Source organism: Diabrotica virgifera, chromosome 10 (assembly GCF_917563875.1).
Source record: "Diabrotica virgifera virgifera chromosome 10, PGI_DIABVI_V3a".
NCBI lineage: Eukaryota > Metazoa > Arthropoda > Insecta > Coleoptera > Chrysomelidae > Diabrotica > Diabrotica virgifera.
In genome coordinates this window covers 145,241,701-145,269,048 of record NC_065452.1, presented here as the reverse complement: position 1 = coordinate 145,269,048, position 27,348 = coordinate 145,241,701, and the positions used below count along the sequence as shown (strand labels likewise).

At 33.6% G+C, this 27,348-nt stretch overlaps 1 protein-coding gene across 2 annotated transcripts in view; it reads right to left on the bottom strand.

Annotated features, from left to right (window-relative positions):
* Positions 1-22,131, bottom strand: part of LOC114336306 (xaa-Pro dipeptidase) — a 58,690-nt gene extending 36,559 nt beyond the window's left edge. The window contains exons 1-3 of one of the 2 annotated variants that reach the window (XM_028286651.2): positions 21,868-22,131; positions 8,334-8,505; positions 7,157-7,348 (exon numbers count right to left, since the gene is read on the bottom strand). In XM_028286651.2, the coding sequence (XP_028142452.1) occupies positions 7,157-7,348; positions 8,334-8,505; positions 21,868-21,887 (384 nt within the window). In that variant the 5' untranslated portion in view covers positions 21,888-22,131. Of the gene's footprint in view, positions 1-7,156; positions 7,349-8,333; positions 8,601-21,867 lie in introns of those variants that run through there. The other variant, XM_028286650.2, reaches the window with a different exon arrangement.
* Positions 22,132-27,348: the final 5,217 nt, after the last annotated feature.

Genomic DNA, 27,348 nt, shown 5'->3' with positions numbered 1-27,348 from the left:
TCCCACATTTCGCTTTCCTCGGATTTTGCCTTGCATAATAAATTGTAATAATGAGTATTTTTGCCCTCTCATCACATGTCCCAAGTACTCAAGTTTTCGTCTTTTGATAGTTAGTATTATTTCCGGTTGATTTCCTATCCTTCTAGTTACTTCCACGTTCGACATTCTTTGAATCCATGATATTCGTAGGATTCTTCTGTAACACCAAAATTCAAAGGCGGCCAACTTATTCAAATGGACTTGTTTCAACGTCCACGCTTCCAAGCCATAAAGAAGAGTAGAGAACACGTAACATCGAAGCATCCTTAGGCGTAGTTCTAACCTTATATCCCGACAACAAAGAAACTTTTTAAGTTTAATGAATGATGCACGTGCTATTTCAATACGTGTCTTAATTTCTTTGGTTTGGTCTACATTTGATGTTATCCATGTTCCTAAGTATTTGTAGTTATCCACACTCTCAATCACAGTATCTTCAATAGTTAATTGGATGTTTACGTGTGCCGATTTAGTTATGATCATGCATTTAGTTTTCTTTAAATTCATCTTTAGTCCGTACTCATGACAGCGTTCATTAAGGCGTTGCATTACGTTCTGTAAATCATTGTTGTTATCTGTTATTATTACTGTATCGTCTGCAAAACGTAAGTTGTTCAAAACTTCTCCATTGATAGATATACCTTCTATTGAATTTGAGAGCGCTTCTTGAAATACCGCTTCACTGTAGACATTGAAAAGTAGTGGAGACAGCACGCAACCCTGACGGACTCCTCTCTGTATTTTGATATCTTGGGTGTCCTGGTTGTCAACTCTTATCTTGGCAGTTTGATTCCAATATATATTAGATATAATTTTCATGTCACGACTGTCAATATTTTTGCTTTTTAGAATCATTCCTTCGAGTCAATTCAAACAGTAAAGATGTGCCTTTATATTCATTCGAGTCACCTCATACAGTCAACATTTAATCTCAAATGCTTATCAGTTTAACCATCAAACGAATCGGTCAGTAAAGCATCGTCATTAGGTCTCCCGGGAAGTTAGTGTAGTTTACAGAAATGAATTATTTTTACAAATTGAAGAGTCTCACCATTAAAATGGTAAATAGTAATTTAAATCTGAGACTTTTCATGTTGAAAGTTCTTTCTGGTACATCCTTAATCTGCGACTTTAACAATTTATAAGACCGCAGACGACGAATGTAGAAAACAAAAAGGATTCCTTGCAATCACATTCCGGTTTCATTCGTCTCGGAAAAGGACAGAAGAGGAACTTCTGTTTTCTGAAATTCCGTTTTCATTCCGAGACGAATGAAAACGGAATGTGATTGCAAGGAATCCTTTTTATTTTCTACATTCGTCATCTGCGGTCTTATAAATTGTTAAAGTCGTAGATTAAGGATGTACCAGAAAGAACTTTCAACATGAAAAGTCTCAGATTTAAATTACTATTTACCATTTTAATGGTGGATTCTGCATCTAAGACTCTTCAATTTGTTAAGAGATGTCGTTGGATTGCGTCCCAATGGGAATTTGAATGATCTTTCAAATTCCCCTTAAATTGATGGTTGAGCTGTTTTTCGATTCAGAGGAGTGCACGCTAGCGCTGTTGAAAAAGCCTGAAATGGTGGAAACAGCAGTCCGGCGATTGTGCATCCCTCTGAATTATTTTTAATTTGGTGTTTTTGGTTCGGCTGAGCCGAAGTTATACATCCAGCTATGGTCAAAAAAAGATACAATTAAAAATGAGTATATTACGTGAAATCTAGTGGTGGCACCAATTGATGCCAAAATTAGAGAGCATAGTTAAGATAGTTTGGTCATGTTCAACGTTGAGACGTTAATCACCTGATATAAGAATTGCTGATCTGCGGGTTATTGGAAAGGAGTAGGAGAGAAGGACCAAAGAAGATCTGGGGGAAGACGATTAGGCAGGACATGTCGGTAAAGGTGATTAATATTGATATGACCCAAGATAGAAAATTATGGAGAAAAGTAATCAGAGTAACCGACCCCGCATAAGAAGAAAAGCAAAGAGAATGATAATGATATTATGGTCTTAATTGGAGAATTGAGCTGGAGGCGATAGCTATCTTATTGAATATATAATTCACTATCATCCTTTTAAAAATGTAGTATACATAGATATATCGCTAATTTTATAAGATTTGTGTTTTTATAGATATAAATTACACACCAACTTTAAACATTTTAATCACCAATTAGAGATATAGTAAATAGCAGATAAAATAAAGATTGACAGCTGATATTTATGGTTAGATACAATTAATCAGAATTATTACAAAATTTTAATGATTTGTTGATAAAGTTATATACAAGGAACAATATGATAATCAATTTAGAAATAGCAATAATGTAATGAAGGAAAGTTGAAAGGGGTGAAAGGGGAAAGACATTTTCATAGACTCGAAACTTACAAGAAATGAACAAAAAATCCAGAAAAATATAAGAGATATAACCAGAGAAGAAAAGAAAAAAGGTGCTATCGTAAAAGTGGGTTATCAGAAATTAGAAGTGAACGGGAAGAAAATGAAGTGGGATCATAGGTCCCAGAAACTCACAGAGGCAAACAAGTTAAAAAACTAAAGGCCGAAACGAAACCCAGAACTATGATGACGATTAGGCAAAGAAATTGGAAAAACGAGGAAGAAAATGAATTATCAGATAGAATGCAAAAATCATACAAAAATAAAACAGATTATTGGCAAAATGAAGAGGACAATCAGGAAACAGAAGAAGAAATGGACTCTCGGGTGCAGAGAGCTGATTACTCACTCACCTTAAACTCTAAAATCAATGAAACTGAAGCGAAGCAAAACAAACCCAATAATACCTTTTATCTCAAAAAACGTTACAGAATCGGAGCTTGGAACGTCAGGACCATGTATGAAGCGTCAAGACTAGCGCAAGTAGTAAAAGAAATGGAAGAATTAAGGATACACATTATGGGGCTATCTGAAATAAGATGGCCTGGGCAAGGAGAGACAACAACATCAAACGGAGGAGTGCTTTTACACTCAGGAAACGATATAAAAGAAGACAGGAGGAATGGAGTTGGGATCCTTCTAAGTAAAGAGGCAAAAAGAGGGCTAATAAAATGGCATCCTATATCAGACAGACTAATAGTAGCACAATTCAATTCTCAAATAAGAAAGATAACCATTATTCAATGTTACGCACCGACAGAGGTAAGCGCAGAAGATGAGAAAGAAAATTTCTACCAACAATTAACAGATACTATCGGAAAGGTGAACAAAGGAGATATACTAGTAGTCATGGGAGATCTGAAGGCGAAAGTTGGCAAAGACAACAAGGGAGTGGAAACATGCATGTGAACACATGGACTATGGAATAGAAACAACAATGGAGAGAAACTCATAGAACTTAGCCTAGAAAATAATCTTGTCATTGGAGGAACGATTTTCCCACACAAAGACTGCCACAAAATAACCTGGATATCACCAGATAATAAAACGCAAAATCAAATAGACCACATTTTGATTAATAAAAAATGGAGAAGTAGCCTTCTAGATCTACGAAATAAAAGATCAGCAGATGTAGGAAGTGATCACCACCTACTAATAGCCGAAATAAAAGTAAAAATTAAGGCAAAACGAGGGAGTAAACAATATAACAAACGAAGAAGATACAATATACAACGACTGAAAGACAGTGGAACCTAAAAAATGTGGAGTAACAAAATAAAGTTGAACACAGAAACTGTAAACAACACACAGACAAATATAGCAAACAAATGGGAGATGATCAAAGAGGCTGTACACCAAACCGCACAAGAAGTGTTGGGCTACAGCGAAGAAAAGAAATCAGAGTGGCTAAGTGATAACACATGGCAACTGATAAAAAAGAGGAAAGACTTAAAAGCCGAACTAAATAGAATACAAAAATTAGAAGATAGAATCAGAATAACCCAAGAATATGCAGATACAAATAAACAAGTAAAAAAGAGCGCTAGAAATGACAAAAGAAAATGGACAGAGAAGATGGCGCGCTTAGCAGAAGAGGCAGCCGAAACAAATAATCAGAGAGAGCTATATAGAACCACTAAACGTCTTGCAAATAAGAACTTCAACAGTGACAAACCACTAAAATACAAACAAGGACAACTGCTTACAACAACTGAAGAGCAAACACGAAGATGGCATGAGTACTATAGCGAACTTATGACAGAAGAAGAAAATGAGCCGCCGTTCCAAGAGGGTAACGACGTAGAGCCAAATGAAAATTATCTAAGGATAAACGAGGAAATTCCAACGAAAAAAGAAATAGCTGAAGCAATCCGGCATCTGAGGAACAACAAAGCAGCGGGAATGGACGATATCCCAGCAGAACTGTGGAAAGCGGACACTGAGAGAACTTTAGAAATAGCAATAATGTAATGAAGGAAAGTTGGAAAATAATTAATAAAAAGAGGTAAAAACTGTCAATCAAATCAAAATTTAATATCTTTTAGTAACAACGGTGACTTACAAAATTATCATAAAGCTGATCAAATCAACAATTATTTTATTAATACTGTAAAAAATAATGAACTATCAGTTGTTAACCGTACTATACAAATTGACCAATTCAATTCAAGTTTCTTTTTATCACCAACCACTGAAAAAGAAGTTATATCTATTGTGTTAAAAACTGCTTCTAAAACAGATGCAGGGGTAGACGAAATTGATGGAAAAGCTTTGAAACATGTTGCCACTTATATAGCTCTACCAATATCTTATCTCATAAATGAATCATTTACATGCGGAATATTTCCAGATATAAAGGAATCAAAAGGAATCCCTATTTTTTAAAATAAAGGATCTGCAACGGATATTACAAACTATAGGCTGATTTGTGTGTCAAGAAGTCAGTTCTCTAAAATATTTGAAGCAGCCTATGCAAATAGATTAACAGATTATTTAGAACATTTTAAAATTCTTCCTGTTATTCAAAACGGGTTTAGAAAAAAGAAATCTACAAATACTGATATTTCTGACTGTCTTCAATTTATTTATAAAGCATTAAATGATAAATTAAATGTATTGGGTCTTTTTTATGACCTTAGTCGTGCATTTGATACCGTTGATCGTGAACTCTTATTACAAAAATTGCAGGGTATTGGAGTACGTGGTATACTGTACAATTGGACCCCATCTTATCTAAGTAATAGAACTCAAGTAGTCACAGTGGATAATATAACGTCGAGGCCACTTCAATGTACGATGGGTGTACCTCAAGGCTCAATACTGGGGCATTTATTTTTCATTATATTTGTAAGTGACCTAAACACGTTTTGTTCAATGCCAGATAAAATTGTTCAGTATGCTGATGATACAAATATTCTCATGTCTCACAGTGAACCCATACAACTGGTGGAAAATACCAATTTTGCGTCTGCTGAATTTAGCACATATTGTAAAAATAATGGACTCAAGCTCAACGTAACAAAAACACATTTTATGCGTTTCTTACCAAAAAACCTAACTCCAAATTCCGACTTTTATTTACATGTGGATGGCAAATCAGTAGAAAGCTATACTACAACGAAATTTTTGGGGGTAACCCTAGATCATAAACTTACATGGGAAACTCACGTGAATCATGTATCAGCAAAGTTAGGTACATGTAGCTATATAATGCGTAATTTATAGAGAAACTGCCTCATTTGATATATTGCGAATGATTTACTTTAGTTTAGTCCAGTTTGTACTTCAGTATGGCTTAATATTTTGGGGTTGCTCATCTCATTTTGAACGGGCGTTTATAGCTCAAAAGAAAGTTTAAAGAAGTATTTATGGCGTTCCATTTTCGGATAGTTGCAAGCCACTATTTAAGAAGTCTAATATTTTAACACTACCTAGCCTTTTAATTTTCCAATTAATATTGCACAATGAGGACAAGCTAAGTTTGACAGAAATGAGGACATTCACTCACATGATACTAGAGGTAAATCAAATTTTCGGCAACCTTTCTCTAGATTAGGTGTATCCCAACATGCATCTGAATATATTGGAATAAAATGTTACAATAAAATAGCCAATATATTAACTCTCAGTAATTCTTCACATAAAGGTTTTCGCCAAACTGTGTATTCATTTTTAATGGACAACAAATTCTACAGTATTGATGGATTTTTAAAATTTTAAAATTTTTGCAACAACAGTTCTAAATTTTTATTTGTAACTTTTATTTCTTATTTATTTTATTGTAATCACTGTTTTATTTTAATCATATTTACTTTTACTATATATTGTACTAAAACTTTGACTAGTCCGATAAGATTTATACATTTTTTGTAAGAATTGTGTAAACTTTATGGATGAATAAATTCTATCTATCTATCAGGGTGTTTGGTAAAGAATGGGCCATAGCTTAACCTTAGATTCCTGAGCTTAAAATAGGTCGATTGAAGCTAACTTACCTTAATAAAAAAGTTGATAATAACCTAAATACAGGGTGTCAAAGTTAAACTTTTATTTTGTTTATTTTAGAATATTTTCTGACAGGCATGGGACAACAACACGAAATTTGGTAAGTGGTGCTGGTATTATACAATCTACTAAATTATGTTAAACAAACGTTTCTGCCTACTACCAGAGGCGTACGACGGGGGAACGTGAATGGTTGACCCTTACTTAAGTGTATGTCACTGGCGAAATTGCTATTTTAGTGCAATTTTTTGATTCTCCAATACTTTCTATGTAAATAACATACTCCTCATTCGTAACGATAAAGCCATTAGTCCATGATTCAATTTTTTTAAGTACAATTGTATAATAACGTACTTATAAGAAACCGTGTGTATAGATATTAAAGTGGGAATAAGAAAGACAAACAAAAAACTCCCAATACGTAGGGGATTTGTGGTGGTTTCATAGAGGTGAAATATAGAACTTATTATTTAGACAACAAGCTACCCCAAATAATAAAAAGAATGCTCTACGTTACGTATAACCCGAGATATTGCAGTTTTTCAAGCGCCATCGTTTTAAAGTTCCGTTTTCAGTTTTCGTGAATTCAGATTTATTGTTATTAGTAGTAATGCTATTCATATGTCCAAAATCTGAATGGATAGTATTGATTTCCATTAGAATAGTAAAATATAAAATAAAATTTAACATACACTCTGTACTTACTTCATCCACGTAGTGTACATGATGTGACTTATACTTCTTTTTAAATTCATCCAGAGGAGTGAGGGGACCCATCCATACTGCATACTCTACTGGAAGACGGGGAAAAAATAAATGGGAATCTCCTGTTACTACATCTATGATTCCATAGCAGTCAGGTTCAGCGACTCCAAAACACCAATTGAAGTATGCTTCCTAAAAAATTATAGATACTGGTTTAAACAACAAATATAGGTAAGCTTAAGAAAGTAGCTAAAAAACTCAATGCATACAATGAAGATAAAACCTCGAGAATAAAAAAAAAACAATTCTAATATTAACTTCTTTCTTCTTTTGGCATCATAACCCTGGATGAGTCCTAGCTTGTCTGGCTATGTCCTTTCAATCAGATCTCTCTTGTGCCCTTCTCCTCCATTGTCTTATGTGCATGGTTTTCAGATCTATGGTTTTCGTATCTATTAAAGAACATCTATTATAGATTAGAACAAATCTAGATACAGAACAAATGTTATGAAGAAATAACAACTATATATTGTCGACAAAATAATAAAGTATGAAAGCTTTTAAATACAACATGATAACAATTGCCACTTGAAATATAAAATCACTAAGTGGGAAAGAAGAATAGAAATGGACCATTATAATATTCAAATATTGGGAATAAGTGAATCCAAAAAGAATATACGACAACACTAATTTATATACACATACAGGGTGAGTTTTGAGTGGGACATTGTGGGTCATATTTAAAAAATTGTAGTTCTGATTTACGACATAGTTATTAATGACCCTGTAGAATTCTGTTGGCTATTTTTTGGATATTATGTACCCATAAGGGAATTATTGTCCAATGTAGCACTAGAAACTCACTCTGTCTTATTCTGGTAGAAAAGCACCAAACTGAGCAAATGAAGAAGTGGGTATGGGTATAATATATTTATAGTGAAATTAAACAACGAAGTAATAAAATGTTAAACCATAACTCAAGAATAATAAACAAATAATTACAGATGTAGAGTGGAGGAAATGTAAGAAGAAAAAGCCATAGAATTTTATGAAGAGCTATGACAAAGTTTTCTTGTGTACTCTCAGATGATCTATGAATACAGGTGATGTACTATTATACACATAAAAAATCACAGATGCTTTAATTTTATTAAGTAAATGGAAAAACACTTACCTGTCTGAACAGATATGTTGTGTCTGAGTCATAGATGGACACCTCAGATCCACCTTGGAGAACTACGACAGAGTTTGCTATATCTTTTTTCAATCGTTCCACAAGTCTCTTTCTATTGGTTTCATATAGTATGGGTGGAATTTCGAAAGTGTGAGCGCCCATAGACAGTTTTCTATAAATTTTGATTATTTGATAATTATGTCTGTATAAACTTAACCGCAAAAGTCTTGCTCCACCAAAAATTATGCTCATTTTAAAAGTTGATTTTCTCGTGAACACATCAACAGATTCCGCTAATTTTTATTATTTTATATTATTCTTTAGTATTTACAAAGTTGGGCAAATGTTTGGTTAAACTTCATCTCGCCTATACCGAGTGGAAGAAAAGAAATGTATTTGTTACGGTAAATTTGAGACACCCCGTAGGGAGGACAAAGTACAAGGTTGCGTATATATCAAAATCTTAATATAGTCTTATATTTTGTGAACATTTTGTTTTTAAAATTACCCTATCTTTAAAAACAAAGAAAATAAACGGTTTTATTCTTTAACGTGTGTTTGAATTGAAACAATACTAAATTAACAACAAAAAATAACAATTAACAAAACTTTAAAACCAGAAAAAAAAAAACATAACGTAAACAGTTCTGGTCAACATTTATAAGGCCCGCTTGCTCATTTGGAGTGTGACTCAAGTTCAGCGCCATTACCGAGTTCAAGGCATGAAGTGCGTACCATGTACAACGGCAATTCATGCCTTGAACTCGGTTATGGCGCTGAACTTTGAGTTGAACTCCGAATGAGCAAGTGGGCCTTTCAAGCGTTATGGCTCAAGCGAATGAGCAAGTGTTAATTCAGGTGTCACCCAGGTAATCGGTATGCCCAGAGCAACATAAGAGAGACGAAATTGTTTAATGGAGGCCCTGTGATGTTTTGGGATGGAATTTCCTTGACGGCAAGATGGAATTTGGTGTCGTTACTCAATATTTAAGTCAGGTAAATATTCAGATATTGAATTGGCCCCTCACAGTCCCAAAATGAATCTATTGACGACTTGTGGGATATTGTCGGTACGCAACAAGATTTTGTCCCTGCAAGAAATAGAAACTATCGTTACTGCTATCTGAAACTCCATAGACCAAAATCACACAGCCTGTTTAATATTCAGCATGCCTATGCTGTAACTCACATAACAATTTCATGTTCTTAGTAGATTCATAGAACATACTTTTCAGAAAAAGTATATGCTGAGAATATGCGTAATTACCATTACGAATGTGCAGAGCAGATGCTGAGTATATACTACATTACAGTACTTGAACGTTCTATTTATATACTTAGAATGTACTACCACACTTCTTTTTAGTATATACCAAGAATATACTTTTGAGAATATTCCAAGGAAGTGCTATAAACCTTCTATTTATATACTTAGAATATACTACCGCACATCTTTTTAGTATAAGGGAAGAATATAATTTTCAGAATATTCCAAGCAAGTGCTATATTGCTCAGAAGTATGTTTTCAGCATCACAATAATGTCATCCTAGGTTCTATTAACTATCATATTTACATATTCAAATTACATACGAGAATGTAGTTTGTAGGTACACAGATAATATTACTTAAAAAGTAAGTAAGTACATATAAATTTTAGTTATATAAATATTATATAATATTTAGCTGAACTAAACTCTAACTAAAATTTATATATTATGTACTTACCTACTATTTAAATAATATTGAGTTAAAAAAAGGGATTCAATATTTTCAAGCACCGCAAACAAAATAAAAGGATTATATTATGTATATGTATGTTCCTAGTCCTAGTTCCTAGTATACTTTGTGGTTCGTATTCATCCTAACACATCACAGCATAGATTAGATACAAATTTCTCTACACTGTGTCTGTTTAGTGTTTGCGTTTTCATAAAACCTGTGTTCCTATTCTTATGCAGGTAGAATGAGAAGGGCCATTTCCGTTTGCACTATTCCAATCTTTTACGATCTGATGGATGGTGTATTCTTTTATAAACAGCAATTGAATGTATTTAAATTCCAACGATGTAAAACTTTTACTATGGTAAAGTACCCCGCACAAACCTTATGGAAATTAGGTCCCAGTGGATTTCGTTCATACTTTGGGAAAATACTCTTTGAAGCATCCTGATAAAAAGTTCTCATGGGCACAACTCAATCGTATGAAGGATTTTCAAGATATAGAGGCACAAACTCGGAAAATTATAAGATTTACTGGGTATTCCAATTCCCTGAGTTACTGGTTATCTGGCAACATGTAGAAGTTTGGATCAAGGAAAAGTACTAGTAGTCTAGGATTTTTTCCTGGCTATCCAATGGCGACCTTTACTTTGACCTTGACCTTCAACGGACGTCATCTTCTAGAGTTTCGAGGGTTTTCGGCATTAAATTGATATAAACAGATTACTTATGGGTTTTTGGGATCGCTAAACACGAATATGCCATCAGAATTGACCTACGGAGGACGTGACGGCCAGGGCCACTGCAAGGGACGTCATCTTCTAGAGTTTCGATGGTTTTCGGCATTTAATTGAAGCAAATGAATTACTGGAGGGTTTTTTGAGGTCGCTAAATACGAATATGCCATCCGAACCGACTCCCGGAGCACCTGGAGTTTCGAGCGTCTTTGGTACTACATTAATGCAAACGGATTAGTTATAGGTTTTTGAAGTTGCTGAACACGAATACGTGATCAGCACAGACCAAGGGACACCTGGTGCCAAGACAGGTTATCTTCTGTAGTTTTTAACTCCAGAAGATACGCTGTCTTAGGCATCAGGTGCTCCTGTGTCTGTGCTGATCACGTATTCGTGTTCAGCAACCCTAAAAACCTATAACTAATCCGTTTGCATTAATGTAGTACCAAAGACCCTCGAAATTCCAGGAGCGTCTTTCATTGACCTTGGAAACCAGGTGTTCCGGGAGGCGGTTCTGGTGGCATATTCGTGTTTAGCGACCTCAAAAAACCCTCCAGTAATTCATTTGCATCAATTAACTGCCGAAAACCATCGAAACTCTAGAAGATGACGTCCCTTAGAGTGGCCCTGGCCACCACGTCCTCCGGAGGTCAATTCTTATGGCATATTCGTCATTTAGCGATCCCAAAAACTCATGAGTAATCTAATTATATCAATTTAATGTCGAAAACCCTCGAAACTCTAGAAGATGACGTCCGTTGAAGGTCAAGGTCAAAGTAAAGGTCGCCATTGGATAGCCAGGAAAAAATCCTAGACTACCAGTACATTTCCTTGATCCAAACTTCTACATGTTGCCAGATAACCAGTAACTCAGAGAATTGGAATACCCAGTAAATCTTATAATTTTCCGAGTTTGTGCCTCTATATCTTGAAAATCCTTCATACGATTGAGTTGTGTCCATGAGAACTTTTTATCAGGATGCTTCAAAGACTATTTTCCCAAAGTATGAACGAAATCCACTGGGACCTAATTTCCGTAAGGTTTGTGCGGGGTACTTCATGAAAATGAAATTTTTTTCGTTAATACAAATTAATTTTTAAACTTTTTTACCATACAATTAAAACAATTTTAAGAAATGAATTCGTCGAGGATACCTACATACATAAATTTTATTAATTATTCTAAAAATAACGAAGTTGATAATCTGTAAGGCTAACATTATTCTTCCTGTATTATATATATTCTTTTTAAGATATTTTAAAAGTACGTAGGTACTTACAAGTATGTGTTAAGCACATTCCAAGAATATACTTTTACGAATATTCCGAGATACTACGTACACGAATGTGCTCAGTAAATTCGGTACGAGAGTATTCTTTGAAGTACATGCAAAGAACATGAAATTTAGAATGTTTTTTATGGTACATGCCTTGCTTGTACTACGCATAGTCAAACCCGCTTATTAGAATACCTGTTAAAGGAATATCCCGCTTTAAGGAATAGAAATTTGAGGTCCCAGAATGTTTCTATTAGCCACCAATGATCGTTTATTAGAATATCTCGGTTATAGGAATACTTTTGCTTTGCACGAAGGCCATTCCAATAAGCGGGTTCGACTGTACTAAAAAGAATATACTCCATCGAATGTTGCTAGTATATGCTTTGAACATGATGCGAACATCATTGTTATGTGGGAAGGTGTTACTAGAATTAGAGGGAGAACACGTAATATTAGTTTATGTTATATTTCTTTCTGTTTTTCAATTTTTGTTGGCTATTGTTATTTGTTATTGTTAATTTAGTATTGTTTCAGTTAAAACACATATTGTAGAATCAAACCGTCTATTTTCTTTGTTTTTAAAGATATCAGAAATATTCAAAAATCAAAATGTTCACAAAATACAAGACTACACCACGATTTTGATGTATACCCAACCTTGTGCCTTGTCCTTCCTACAGGGTGTCTCAAATATAGCATAAGAAAATCATTTCTTTTCTTCCATCCCGTATAAGCTCCAAAACTAAATTTGAGTAAACATTTGTCCAACAGTGTAAGTATCAATGAACAATCTAAAATAATAAAAAAAAATTAGCAAAATCTGTTAATCCGTTCACCAGAAAATTAACTTGGAAAATGAGCATAATTTTTGGTAGGGCAAAATTTTTACGGATAAGTTCCTATAAGTAAAATAAATTTAAATTCAAAAATATTTTTCTGATAGAATAAAACATACAGGGGATCTCTAAAGTAATCTAAAATATTTTTGTGGGCAATTGGTCATTCATTTTTGCTTACACTAACGCATCAACCACGTTGGGTTATTTTGGGGGATGTTGAGTTTTTGTCTCTGCTTGATAAATTTAGGCTACTAACGCAGGAGATGAGATGAGTTTGAGAAAGCATACCACGTCATGGGAAGTAATCAGTCCCAGACTGACAAAAGTTAACATATCTATCCACACTCCAAAAATAACAACACTAGGAGTTTACAGGCTGAATGATGATGCCACCACTGCCATAAAACATGAATTATACCAACAATTAAATGATGAAATCGTAAAAATTGGAACCAGTAGAGAAATAATATTATATTCGGTAAGAATACACAACAGTAGACCATAGGACAGTATGGAGAAAATGACCTATATAAACATATCTATTTATTTATTTATTTATTAACGGAATAAACCCAATACATACAAAATACAATAAAGCACAGCTTTCGTCATAATAATGAAAATATAACATTTAGATACACGAACATAAAAATAATAAGAATATAAATTATTTTCAAATGATGAAAATAACTGAATCAATTATTAAAGCAGTTCAATCTATTTAATTTTTTTTAAATTCAAAATTCAAGACGCCCGAGTTCTTGTTTAATAGAGGAAACTGAAGAACCAAACAGATCTATTAGATGACTAAACTTGTTTCCATACAGGGTCAATCTACTAATTGGTGCATATTGACCATAATTTGTAGCATGCCGTTGTTCCTTGAATATTTGTGGATTTCATGTCAATCTAGCAGGTGTATTAAAGTGTACAAGACTTAACAATTCTTAGGAGTTAATAACACCAGAGATAATTTTGCGAAGATAACAAATATCCAACATGACTCTTCTGCGTTCAAGAGTTTGTAAATTTAATCTCATTAATATATTGTCATAAGCATAATTTCTAACTGTTAAACCCATCTTAAAAGCTGCAAAACGTAAAAATTTGTTTTGAACCTTTTCAATATTTAGGATTTGATATGCATAACTAGGTGACCAGACAATAGAACTATATTCAATAATTGATCTCACGATACTGCAATATAAGATTTTTATTGTGTGAATTGACAAATCTTTTGATGAACGTAATACAAAACCCAACATCTTAAATGCCTTCGAAACAGTATGGTCAATGTGAGAGTAAAATGTTAATTTACAATCAAATATTATACCTAAATCCCGAATTTCGTTCACACGTGTGACATGAGTATTATTAATAAAATTTTGATGGTGAATAGGCGAATGGGATCTAGCAAAAGTTATTAAAAAGCATTTGTTAATATTAAGTTCCATATCATTTCTACCACACCACTCATAAAAATCATTTACTTGTGACTGAAGCTGAAAAATGTTATCCTCATCATAGACAGTCTTATATATTTTAACATCATCAGCAAACATTAAAAAGTTAACTTCCTTAAAAATAGAGTGAACATCATTCAAGAACAAATTAAATAGAAGGGGGCCACAGTGGGAACCTTGCGGTACTCCAGATGTAGCTGTAAAAGAAGAAGAAAGAAAACATCCTATTTTTACACTTAAACTTCGATTAGTCAGGTAACTTTGCATCCAATCAAAGAGACTTCCAGAAATACCATATGGTGTGAGTTTCGCAAGTAAGATATTATGATTGACCTTATCAAATGCTTTAGAAAAGTCAGTAGAGATGGAATCTACTTGTAACTTGTTTTCAAAAGCAATAACAATGTCATTCTGATAAAAAAGTAAATTAGTTACTGTAGATTTACCCTGTACAAAACCGTGTTGTTCGTTCACCAGAATACAACTGAATTCACAAGTAAGCTGCTTAGTAACTAAATAATCTAATAATTTTGGAATTGCTGGTAAAGTACAAACTGCTCAGCGTCCTCAATATTCAACGCCTTTAGTAACTCCCAATTTATTTCAGACAAGAAAAAGTTCATACCAATGTAATCACCGTTTTTAAAATCATAATACATATGTACACAAAATAATCACAGATCTACAATAGACGCTATTTTCATAATGCGACAATTAGTTGAGAAATCAATAGAATTCGACAAGCCCATGTTCACATGCTTTGTAGATCTGAAACAAGCATTCGACAGAGTACGATTAAAGGACGTGCTCAGTATCCTTGAAAAGAAAAACATAGGTCAGAGGTATAGAAACATAATCAAAGAGCTCAATAGATCCAACAAAACACGAATTAAAACCACACACGGGCTCACGGAAGAAATCAAAATCAATGCAGGCATTAGACAAGGGGACAGCCTCAGTCCATGCCTATTTAATTTAATAATGGATGAAGTTATAGGTAGTGTTAACATAATGAATCAGGGATACAAAATGGGTAACCGAACCATGAGAATACTTTGCTACGCAGATGATGCAATCTTAATAGCCGAGAACGAAGATGACTTACAACGCCTACTACAAAAATTCAAAATAACCGCCGAAAAGTATAACCTGACACTATCCAAAGAGAAAACCCAATCGATGGTAATATCCAGGAACCCAATTAGATGTAAGTTAGTAGTGGACGACCATATAATCGAACAGGTAATGGATTGCAGATACTTAGGTGTGGAAATATCTAGCGACAGGCATCTGTGGCAAGAATCAAAACAGCAGGCAATGAAAGCAGCGAGAATATCTGGTTTCCTGAGGGATATAATCTGGCGGAATAAATATATGAGCACCGAAAGCAAAGTCCGCATTTATAAGACATGTGTTAGACCCGTACTGACATGCGCAGCTGAGACAAGGGCCGAGACAACAAAGACCAAACAGATAATGAGAACAACAGAGATGAAAACCCTAAGATCCATAAGAGGTATCACACTCAGAGATAGAGTACGAAACGAAGACACATTGAGAGAGCTAGGCGTTCAGGACGTAGTGAGATGGACAAGAGCGCGACGACGCATGTGGAGGGACCACGTAGATCGGATGGACCCTGAACGTATGGCGCATTGGGCGAAAACACAGAAGCCCAACACCAAGCGACCCATAGGAAGACCCAAAAAACGAAGAGTTGGAGCTCCGGATCGCAGCAAAGACTGTAACAGAAGAAACAGGACATAGTCCTATTACAAGAAGAAGAAGAAGAAGACAAAATAATCCGAAGATATTAAATGGCTTTTATCAGCACGAATATACAGGGTGTTTGGTAAAGAATGGGCCATAGGTTAACCTCAGGTTCCTGAGGTTAAAATAGGCTGATTTAAGCTAACTTACCTTAGTACAAAGTTTTTAATAACCGAGATACAGGGTGTCAAAGTTAAACTTTTTTTTATTTAATATTAAATATTTCCTGACAGGTATGAGATAACAACATGAAATTTGGTATGTGGGGGTTTTTTGGGTCGAGAAAACTAAATTCCCTACCAAAAATTATGTATTGCCCAGAGGGCGCCATATACGCCTTTCAGCACTAATTTATTACGTTCAATTTTTTTTATCCCTCACTCTGTATAATTTTGACATTAAAATTTTTATTCTCCTATTAGTTTTACTTACAAAAGGTATACTTCTTTCATCTCCCTAAACTCAACCGTTTTCGAGATAAAACGCATTTTAAATCTGCGATACACCATCATTTTTAGCATAGTATCATTGTAGTTACACCCGAAAAATAACTTAAAACCATAATAATTGTGCCAGTTCTCAAATTTATGTCATTGCATCACAAATTCCATTTGAAGAAATTTGCGATACATTTTTGGATAATTTTATGGTTTTAAGTTATTTTTCGGGTGTAACTACAATGATATTATGCTAACAATGACGGTGTTTCGGTTGAGTTTAGGGAGATGAAAGAAGTATACCTTTTTTAAGTAAGACTAATAGGAGAATAAAAATTTTAATGTCAAAATTATACAGAGTAAAGGATAAAAGAAATTGAATGTAATAAATGAGTGCTGAAAGGCGTATGTGGCGCCCTCTGGGCAATACATAATTTTTGGTAGGGAATTTAGTTTTCTCGACCCAAAAAACCCCCATATACCAAATTTCATGTTGTTATCTCATACCTGTCAGGAAATATTCAATAATAAATAAAAAAAAAGTTTAACTTTGAAACCTTGTATCTTGGTTATTATAAACTTTGTACTAAGGTAAGTTAGCTTAAATCGGCCTATTTTAACCTCAGGAACCTGAGGTTAAGCTATGGCCCATTCTTTACCAAACACCCTGTATACATGAATATACATCGACTCTTAACACAGCCTCAAATGCATCATAGACTACAGCATTATAAGCCAAAATTTCGGCTGTTAGTATGTATGTGACGTCAGAGCATGCGGAGGACCAAATTGTGGGAGTTATTATTACTTTTTACAGACTAGTAGGTATAACTTACACACCATGAAAATAATAGCTGAACCATGAAAAAAAAACACTTCAAAAATCTACTAACAGAAACCAGAGACATATTTATAAATGCTGAAAACATACTCTAATGTAAGGATAGTGATATTCCTGATAAGAATACGGGAATCAGAAATAACAGAAACCTACAAGAAGTTAAAGAATGAAAAATACCCTGGCTCTGGTGAAATTTTTCAAGCTAATAAAATATGGAAGAAATGCACTAATTGTGATATATTCATCTGGAACTTTCTTATTTACGGTCATCATAGAGTCTTTTAAATTAAGAAAATTAAATTAAGACTATACATGTCACTTATTCGCCCAGTTGTTACATATGAAGGGTCAGGGGGGAAAACGGTGAATGTCCATTTTTGGTCATTTTGCGATTCTTGCACAATCTGTTAGCCTAGAAAGAGTACTATCAACCTGTGAATGGCTAAGGAGAAATAACGATGAGAATCACCTTAAAACATGCCAGAAGATTGGGTGCAAGGGGGGAAACGATGAATATGCTTCCAGATAGATATTCATCGTTCTTCCCCCTGATCCTTCATGTGGAAGTGAATCAGGGACTCTACATCAGCGGGAAATAAATAAGTTGCTGATATTTGAAAGGAAGGTTCTCAGAATGATATTTGGCCCTCAAAGAGGTAAATTGACAGTAGAGTGAAGAAGGCGCCACAATGCTGAAATGGTAACTTTCTATAGCACTGAAAACATTGTCAAACATATAAAAGCTAACCTAATAAAATGAGCAGGTCATGTGGTTATATCAGAGGAAGACAGAGTGTTAAAGACAGTGTTTTTTGAGAGAGCAGGCGGTAGAAAATCATTAGGCTGTCTCAGAAAAAGATGGAAGGATGATGTTGAAGCCAATTTATCCAAGCACAAGATCACAGAAGATGGAAGGCTATAGTGGATGGTGGATGCAGTGAAGAGTCACCCCAAGTTATAAAGTCAGTCCAGAAGAAGAATATAGAGTCTCTTGGAACACAACGTATTGCTTTCTTAAGATCAATTAATACTATCTATGGTATTTATTAGGCGGATTCAGAGGATGAGGATATAAGAGATGAAGTCAAGTCAAGTCAAATTTATTCATCACATGCGACATTATACAAAGTATATGTATGAGACAAGTCAAAGATACAGACATACATCTTAAAGTATATAAATTATAAATACGACAAAACATACTTAAAAGTTATTTTTAGAATATGGCTCTAGCTCACAAATGTATTGATGTACACACCTCTGAAAGTTTGGCTGATGTAAATTCATTTGTATATCTATTGGCAGTTTGTTAAAGAAACTTATGGCTGCATAATGTGTGCTACCTTCCAACAAAACAGAACGATGTTGTGGAAGCATAAAGTGATTGTCTCTGAATCTTGTTGAATAAACATGGTTAAATTGAAATTTATTGAATTCATAAATTTTGCAATGTAAATACATTATACACGAAAATATATACAGACCAGGAATTGTAAGAATATTGTTTTGTCTAAAGATGCCTCTACAAGAATCTCTAAATTTCATTTTATACATTATCCTAATAGCTCTTTTCTGAAGAACGAATATCTGCTCTAATTCAGAGGTACAACCCCAGACTTCAATGCCATATTTGGCTATTGAGTAAAAATGGGCAAAGTATACTGTTTTTAATATTGATGTATTAAAGAGAAGTGAAAGAATTCTCAATGCATAACATGCGCTACTTAATCTGGATTTCAAATTGGAAATGTGGTTTGACCATTTACAATTACTGTCTAACAGGACCCCCAGCAACTTCGTGCAGTCTGTTTTATCTATTGCTGCTTGTATAGTGGCTTGATGGTTTAATAAATTATTTGACATGAAAATCATATACTTAGATTTCTCTTCATTCAAAACTAGTTTGTTGGATAGGAAATAACTGTTGATGGAGGATAGTATCTGTGTAGTTTTATTTTGCAAATTTTGATCGGATGTTGCTGTGACTAGAATGTTGGTATCATCCGCATAACTGATGATGTTAACTCCACTCAGTGAATTAGTTACCAAAGCTACTTATTAATATATACTATAAAAAGTAGAGGACCCAATACACTACCCTGAGGGACACTGTAATGGATATCCAATGTGTCTGATTTGTTTACAAGTCCATTAGATGTTATCTTTACTTTTTGTCTTCTATTTTCTAGGTAGGAAGTAAACCATTTTAGAACTACACCACGAATACCAATTTTCTCAAGTTTTATTAGCAACAAATTATGATCCAAAGTATCAAAAGCCTTGGACAAATCGAGAAATAAACCACATGCCTTCTCTCGTCTGTCCAAAGCATCCAACACTAAGCTGACGTAATTTGCAAGAGCTGTAGTTGTAGACTTAGAAGATGTAAAACCATGTTGAAAATTATGCAAGACACTATGCTTTTTTAGGAATGCGTTCATTCTAGTATAAACCAGAGTTTCAATTATCTTTGAAAACACAGATAAGAGACTTATGGGACGGTAGTTGTTAAGGTCATCTTTATCACCACTTTTGAATAAAGGGATTACAATCGATAGTTTAAACATACTCTAGGAAATATTCCTTGTTGAAAAGAGGCATTACAAATATCCGTCAGTGTATCTTCGAGAGCATGAATGCATTGTTTTAATAACTTAGGGGAAATCTAATCAAAACCACAACTGTGTTTGGATTTAAAACTTCCTACTATACTAGTTATTTCCTGTGGGTTAATTGGATATAAAAACATAGAACAGATATTACGGTTTTTTTATGCTGATGTAAACCCACCTATTTTAGTAGGATCCAAAGCGGCAAGTAACTTTGGAGCCATTTCAAAAAAATGGTGGTTGAACTTGTCTGCTAAATTATTATTATTATCACTAGGTACTTTTGAGTTGTTTTGTTTCCCGACTGTTAAGTTTACTAAATGCCAAATACATTTCATTTTATTTGATGATTCGTTTAACTGTCTCATGAAGTGACTACTTTTAGCTGCTTTTAATTTAATTGAATATTCTGTCTTTGCCAAATGAAGGACTGGCCTAAGATTACTATTTTGCTGACAGATCGTTTCTAAAAGTTTTAGCTGATCCCTTAAATTGTACAGTTCCTGCCTAAACCAATTCGAACGTGTAGATTTTTTAGGTTTACATTTAAGTAGTGGAAAATGGGACCGAAAGTAATTTTGGATAGTATTTAAAAAAGCTAATGATTTATCCTCAGCAGAAATTGTATTAAATACCTCTGGCCAATTTGTTGACTCAAGGGTTTGAACAAAACGATTTATGTTCCTTTCACTATATGAACGGATGAATATATAGGCATCATTGTCTGTGTTAATGCTACATTGGAACAATTGCGCACGATGATCAGAGATAAAACCTTCCACAACCATTGTTTATTGCTGGTGATTTATGTTTGTAGCAATATAATCAATTTGAGTTTTACTAGTTGCAGTTAGTCTTGTATAATCATTCACAGTCGAAGAGGAAGGCGCACCTACTTTTCAAGAATTCATGGAGGTACTAAAACAACTAAAAGTAAATAAAACGCCAGGGCCAGATGAAATCAACAACGAACTGATCTTCAACAGAGGAGAGGAGCTCACGAAGCGAATGCACAAGTTAATGGTTACAATTTGGAAGGACGAAAGCATGCCCATAGAATGGAAAAATGGACATATCACACCAATTTTTAAGAAAGGAGATCCAACTAAGTGCTGCAACTACAGAGAAATTATGCTACTAAATACAACGTATAAGATATTGACCACAATTATAAGAAACCAACTAAATCAATACACAGAAAAAATTATAGGACCATACCAACAGGGCTTTAGAAAAGAAAGATCAACAATAGATGCAATACACGTACTAACACAAACAATTGAAAAAATCTATGAACATGAAAAAAACTAATGTCAATGCTGTGATAGATGGCTGGACTTTGTAATTTAACAATAAAATTTTTCAATTAATTTTACAATAAGATGAATAAAGAAATTAACAAACCACTTGTTGACCTTTGTTGTGTACACAAATTATCTAAAGTACCCATGAAAAACTTCTGTTAAGATCTGATCTTATGTAAAATGCAAAAAAGTTAAATTTCTAAATCCATAATAATTTTTTAGAATAAAAACTGTGTATATATAATTTCGAATTGTTTGTTTTATAAAGTATTGGATTTACATTTTTTTTATCAGTTTAATAATGACTAAACATATTTATCTCTTTATTTGTATCTCCCTTTTTTAATATGTACCTAGGTACTAAACATTTTTTGTGTAATAAGCATTTGTTTTATTGCAAATATTTAAATTATTGATGATAGCATTAAAAAGTTTTTTTTCAATTTTGTTACTATGGTGAATTCTTTGCAATAAAAGAAAAAGAAGGTCGAATTAACTTACAATTTCTATTATTCTATTCAACAATAAACTTACCCTACATGTTTATTTGCCATTATGACTACACAATCTGAAACCACAATAGCTGATAAATCCTCTTTTATAAGTCGTGATAAGTAATCTAGGCTGATTTGTTTATTTATTTGTTGTGTGTGAACTATAAAATGTAAAATCAGATCTACGAAATCACTTTGTAATTATCGGGTCTGGTATTATCGTACACTCACTACATAGGTTATCTATGTTTGAAATATAATCAGCTGACTGCTTGTCAAAAAGAACATCTGGGCACAAGTTCTCATACTGTCCACTGAAGCGCTGTACAACGGCAAGGCAACTGTCATGTTGCCGATTCCAACATTTTCTTTCTATCTTTTGATTTAACACGTTCACTGCCACGTTGGTCCCGTAGGGCCAACACTGATGCTGCCTCAGCAAGCCAAGCAGGCCACATTGGTCCGATGGGGCCAATATACAGGATGTAACAAAAAAGCACGTAATAAATTAAATCACCTATTCTGGGACTAAAAATAGTTACCCGTTACAACTTTTGGTTTAATTTTAGTTTGCCGATTAGGTACATGCCATCTCTTGCATGTCATCTCCATGTTTAGAGGAAGGGATATAAAAATATTCCTTTTGTCTCTTCAGTTGGTTATTTTTATTTATCGTATGGCTAGGTTTCCTGTAAGTAATCTCCTGTGGAGTTGATCATTGTTCCAAGGTGCCTATGCAAATTGGTCGACTCGTTCGCTATTGGATCCGTTTATAAAGAGATTCTCGTTATTTCTTTGAGTTTTCGATATTCTCATAAAGTTTGTCTTCTTGACGTTCATTATTGTTAGACCGTATTCTTGTCCAGCATAAAACTTAATACACACACCCAAACTTATATGGAATCATCTGATATTTCTTACTATTCCGTGCGAATTTAAAAAAAAAACGAACACATGAAGTTAAGCAATATTTATTTTAAAGCAATTTAATAACAAATACATAACAATTAAATAGAACAATAAAGTATTTAACAAACAAATTGAAAGTAGTTGTTTTAAAGTCAATAGCATACAAAATTTCAATGTAAAACAAATAATGTTTAACTTGTTTTTCAAATTAATGTTAATCAAATTATCAACATTTTGTTGTGGTAGGTTGCTCCATCCTTTAAAAGCAGCTTGTATTAGCCGTGCGGTGTTTTGTGGGTTATCCTGTCGAGCTCTAATTTTTCTTTTAAGCATATCCCACAAATACTCTATAGGATTAAGCTAGGGTGAGCAAGCAGGCCACTCCAAACAAGGGATAACTTCTGCTTCAATGATGTCTGTATTCACTCTAATGGTATGTAGAGGTCCATTATCATGTAGAGGTTTCATAAATAACTATTTTTCAATAAGATTTTTTTACATCTAGTTTTGGTAACACTTTAGAAAAAGTCACGCTTCGCCACTGCAAGGATGGATGAATTTTGTTCCTAGAATCGGTGGCACATTTTTCAAATTTTGCCGGTTTTACTGTTGGCGTTGTCCCATACTGTTGCAGATTGTGTGAGGCTATCTTCAACTGAAATGATTTGAGAAAGTTGGAATGGCACGTGGAAGACGGATATATAAGATAAAGAGTCAGGGCCGTACCGATTTTAATTTTTTTCATAAAAATAAAGGTATTTAGGAAATTTCAAAAAGCTAAATTATATTTAAAAAACTGATTATAAAATAACGAAATAACGTAAATAGTCGATTGATATACTGGTGAGGCAGTGCCTCACCTGCCTCATAGGACAAGCCGCCACTGGTTGACAGGGGGATTCTTCGCACCTACTTATGCAATTTCGATGTTGGGGAAATATATGGGGAATATAATGGGGTGGTTTTCCCGTTGCCTTCCAAATCGCAGTACCACAACCATTCAAACTGCTCCAGTCATGCTTGTGGTAGTCCAGTTTCAAGCAGGTCTAGGATCATTTTCTCTGCACCTTAAACTGATCCCTGCTGCCCTTACCTAGGAAGGGATAGGAAATAGGTAACTAAATTTGGAAGCATAAAGGGGTGGGACTTAACCAATGTCTCTCAATAAGAAATTGAGAGCAAAGCATGGCTCCCGTGGTCAGGGTCGCTTTCCTGAAGTAGGCCTATCCTATTATTTTCTACAGAGATCATAGAAAGGTGTCGACCCACTATCCACAATATACCTAGCTAATAGAGGACTATAACAGAAGCAAGCAGTAACAAATTACCAACATTCAAAACATAGCTTTTCGCAGAATGATGCAGTTTTCACTGATGTATGGTGCTAACAACGTAATATTTTTCATATGATGGAGATGGGCCACGACCAAAAACTGATCTGCTCAGTTAAACATAGAAAAATGGCGTAATTTACTCATGTGATGAGTTGATGAGGTCGACTAGTACCACGGTTATTAGACTTTATTACGGTTGTCTTGACCGACGGTGGTGGGGAGATTTATATTTTTGACTTTACGTCACAAGAGTACACAATCCCATATTTTTAAATGATTTTCGATCATTGAATGTGTGTTATTGTGTATATATGTGTATTATTTGTGTTATTATGAAATAATAAGACAAATAGTACACATTTTATCTTATACCGGGTGGTGAATCGTAAAACGGGCCATAGGAAACTCAATGTAAAATTCTAAATTGTTGAATTCTTGCTTCCCTAATTATTTTACATCAAAAATCATGAGAGAATACTTGTAGAGAATTAAAATCTGTATTAAAATCAAAAGTTAAAATTGTTCGACGATTTAAATGCATTCCAAAATTTTGAAAAATATGATACATTTGCCACAATAGGTATGCGTGTAAAAGTTAGGCCACACGTTACTATTTAACTGACAGTGCTCACACCATTGACTGAATAAAAAATCTTTATTATTAATACTTTCTCCGCAACTGAGGGTATCTTATCAACTGTAATGTTTTTAAACAATAGATGATAAAATAAAAATATTGACAGTTCAAAAATGTGAATATTATTGCATTGTGTGTGACCTAAGTTTGGGCTGAAAACTGAAATGTATTACATTTTTACAAAATTTTGGAATATGTTTAATTACGTAGACCAATTTTAACAGTTGTTTTCAATACCGATTTCAATCCTCTACAAATAGTTTCTAATGTCTTTTGATGTAAAATAATTAGGGAAGCTGGAATTCAACAGTTTAGAATTTTACATTGCATTTTTTTCCAATCCTGAGAAAACTAATAAATATTTTTGAAAAATTTAAACTCAGAATGAAAGACTACATTATTACCAAGGGCCGAAAGTCCCTGAAAACTTCTATGTTTATTTTAATAAGTTGCAGGGCTGAAAATAATAGAGAAGTGTGATATTTAATTTCAAATATTTCATTCAATAGAAACTGCTTGTTTATTCTAAGGGGCTTTCCGCCCTCGGTAATAATGTAATCTTTCATCCTGCGTTTAAATTTTTCTAAAATACTTAGTTTTCTCAGGATTCGAAAAAAATCATATTTCGATTCAAATGACAGTACACTCTCGTGACGTAATCGCACCCTTAATGTTCATTGGTTAGTCGATCTAGGCAACCGTAGTCACGGTTCTTAGACATTACTACGGTTGCCTAAATCGACTAACCAATGAGCATTAAAGGTGAGATTACGTCACGAGAGTTTACTGTCATTTGAATCGTAATATGATTTTTTTCGAATCCTAAGAAAACCAAGTATTTTAGAAAAATTTAAACGCAGGATGCAAGATTACATTATTACCGAGGGCGGAAAGCCCCTTAGAATAAACAAGCAGATTCTATTGAATGAAATATTTGAAATTAAATATCACACTTCTCTTTTATTTTCAGCCCTGTAACTTATTAAAATAAACATTATAGAAGTTTTCAGGGACTTTCAGCCCTCGGTAATAATGTAGTCTTTCATTCTGAGTTTAAATTTTTCAAAAATATTTATTAGTTTTCTCAGGATTCGAAAAAAATGAATACAATTAAAACACATTGAGAATTTTGACATGCGTCAAAGTTTTGCATTAACTCAATGTAAAATTCTGAACTGTTGAATTCCAGCTTCCCTAATAATTATTTTACATCAAAAGACATTAGAAACTATTTGAAGAGGATTGAAATCTGTATTGGAAATAACTGTTAAAATTGGTCTACGTAATTAAACATATTCCAAAATTTTGTAAAAATGTAATACATTTTAGTTTTCAGCCCAAACTTAAGTAACACACAATGCAATAATGTTCACATTTTTGAACTGTCAATATTTTTATTTTATCATCTATTGTTTAAAAACAATACAGTTGATAAGATACCCTCAGTTGCGGAGAGATAAGATTTTTTTATTCAGTCAATGGTGTGAGCACTGTCAGTTAAATAGTAACGTGTGGCCTTACTTTTACACGCATACCTATTGTGGCAAATGTATCATATTTTTCAAAATTTTGGAATGCATTTAAATCGTAGAACAATTTTAACTTTTGATTTTAATACAGATTTTAACTCTCTACAAGTATTTTCTCATGACTTTTGATGTAGAATAATTAGGGAAGCAGGAATTCAACAATTCAGAATTATACATTGAGTTTCCTATGGCCCTTTTTACGATTCACCACCCGGTATAAGATAAAATGTGTACTATTTGTCTTATTATTTCATAATAACACAAATAATACACATATACACAATAACACACATTCAATGATCAAAAATAATTTAAAAATATGGGAATGTAAACTCTTGTGACGTAAAGTCAAAAATATAAGTCTCCCCACCACCGTCGGACAAGACAACCGTAATAAAGTCTAATAACCGTGAACCGTAATAATGTCTAAGAACCGTGGACTAGAAACACACTTTTATTGTGGTTCTTTTTTAAAATTTTTGGCGAGTCTATAAGTCAATTTTGCTTAATGTAACATTTGTTGCCTATATTCAGTTAGGATTACAATATACATAATCTAATAATACAGTGAAAATTAGCAAGGGACTTTTTTAACGATCTATGTATTTTAGAGACAGAACTTAAGTACACAAAATAAATTCAATAGTAATTTTGCTTGTTAATTGTCGGGCTGTTGTCTCTATAGGGACTTATTATCTACATCTACATAACTAGGTAAATTGGATACCTATCTATTATCTATATACATTCTAATTTGTTTCTAATAAACTGCAAAATTTAAAAATTCCGTTGTACTTATCGATATGTTTATTTAAGCGAGTTTGCTAGTTCACTTGTAAGACAGACAACAAAAACAAATATTTATAATAGAATATTTACTGTCTTTCAAAATATTCCGCATAAAGATAAGCAATCGAAGAACTTTTCCATTTCGAAAGAGGTAACTTACAGACTTACAGAACAAAATATATTGAAGACGCCAATATGTTCTTCCGACTTCAAAAAACGTAGGTTCCAAACTCAAAAAATATCCTGGGATTCCAAATCAAGACTAAATACTAAAAGACTACTATCAGTTTGATCCTTTATGTTCTCATACAATCTTATTTGAG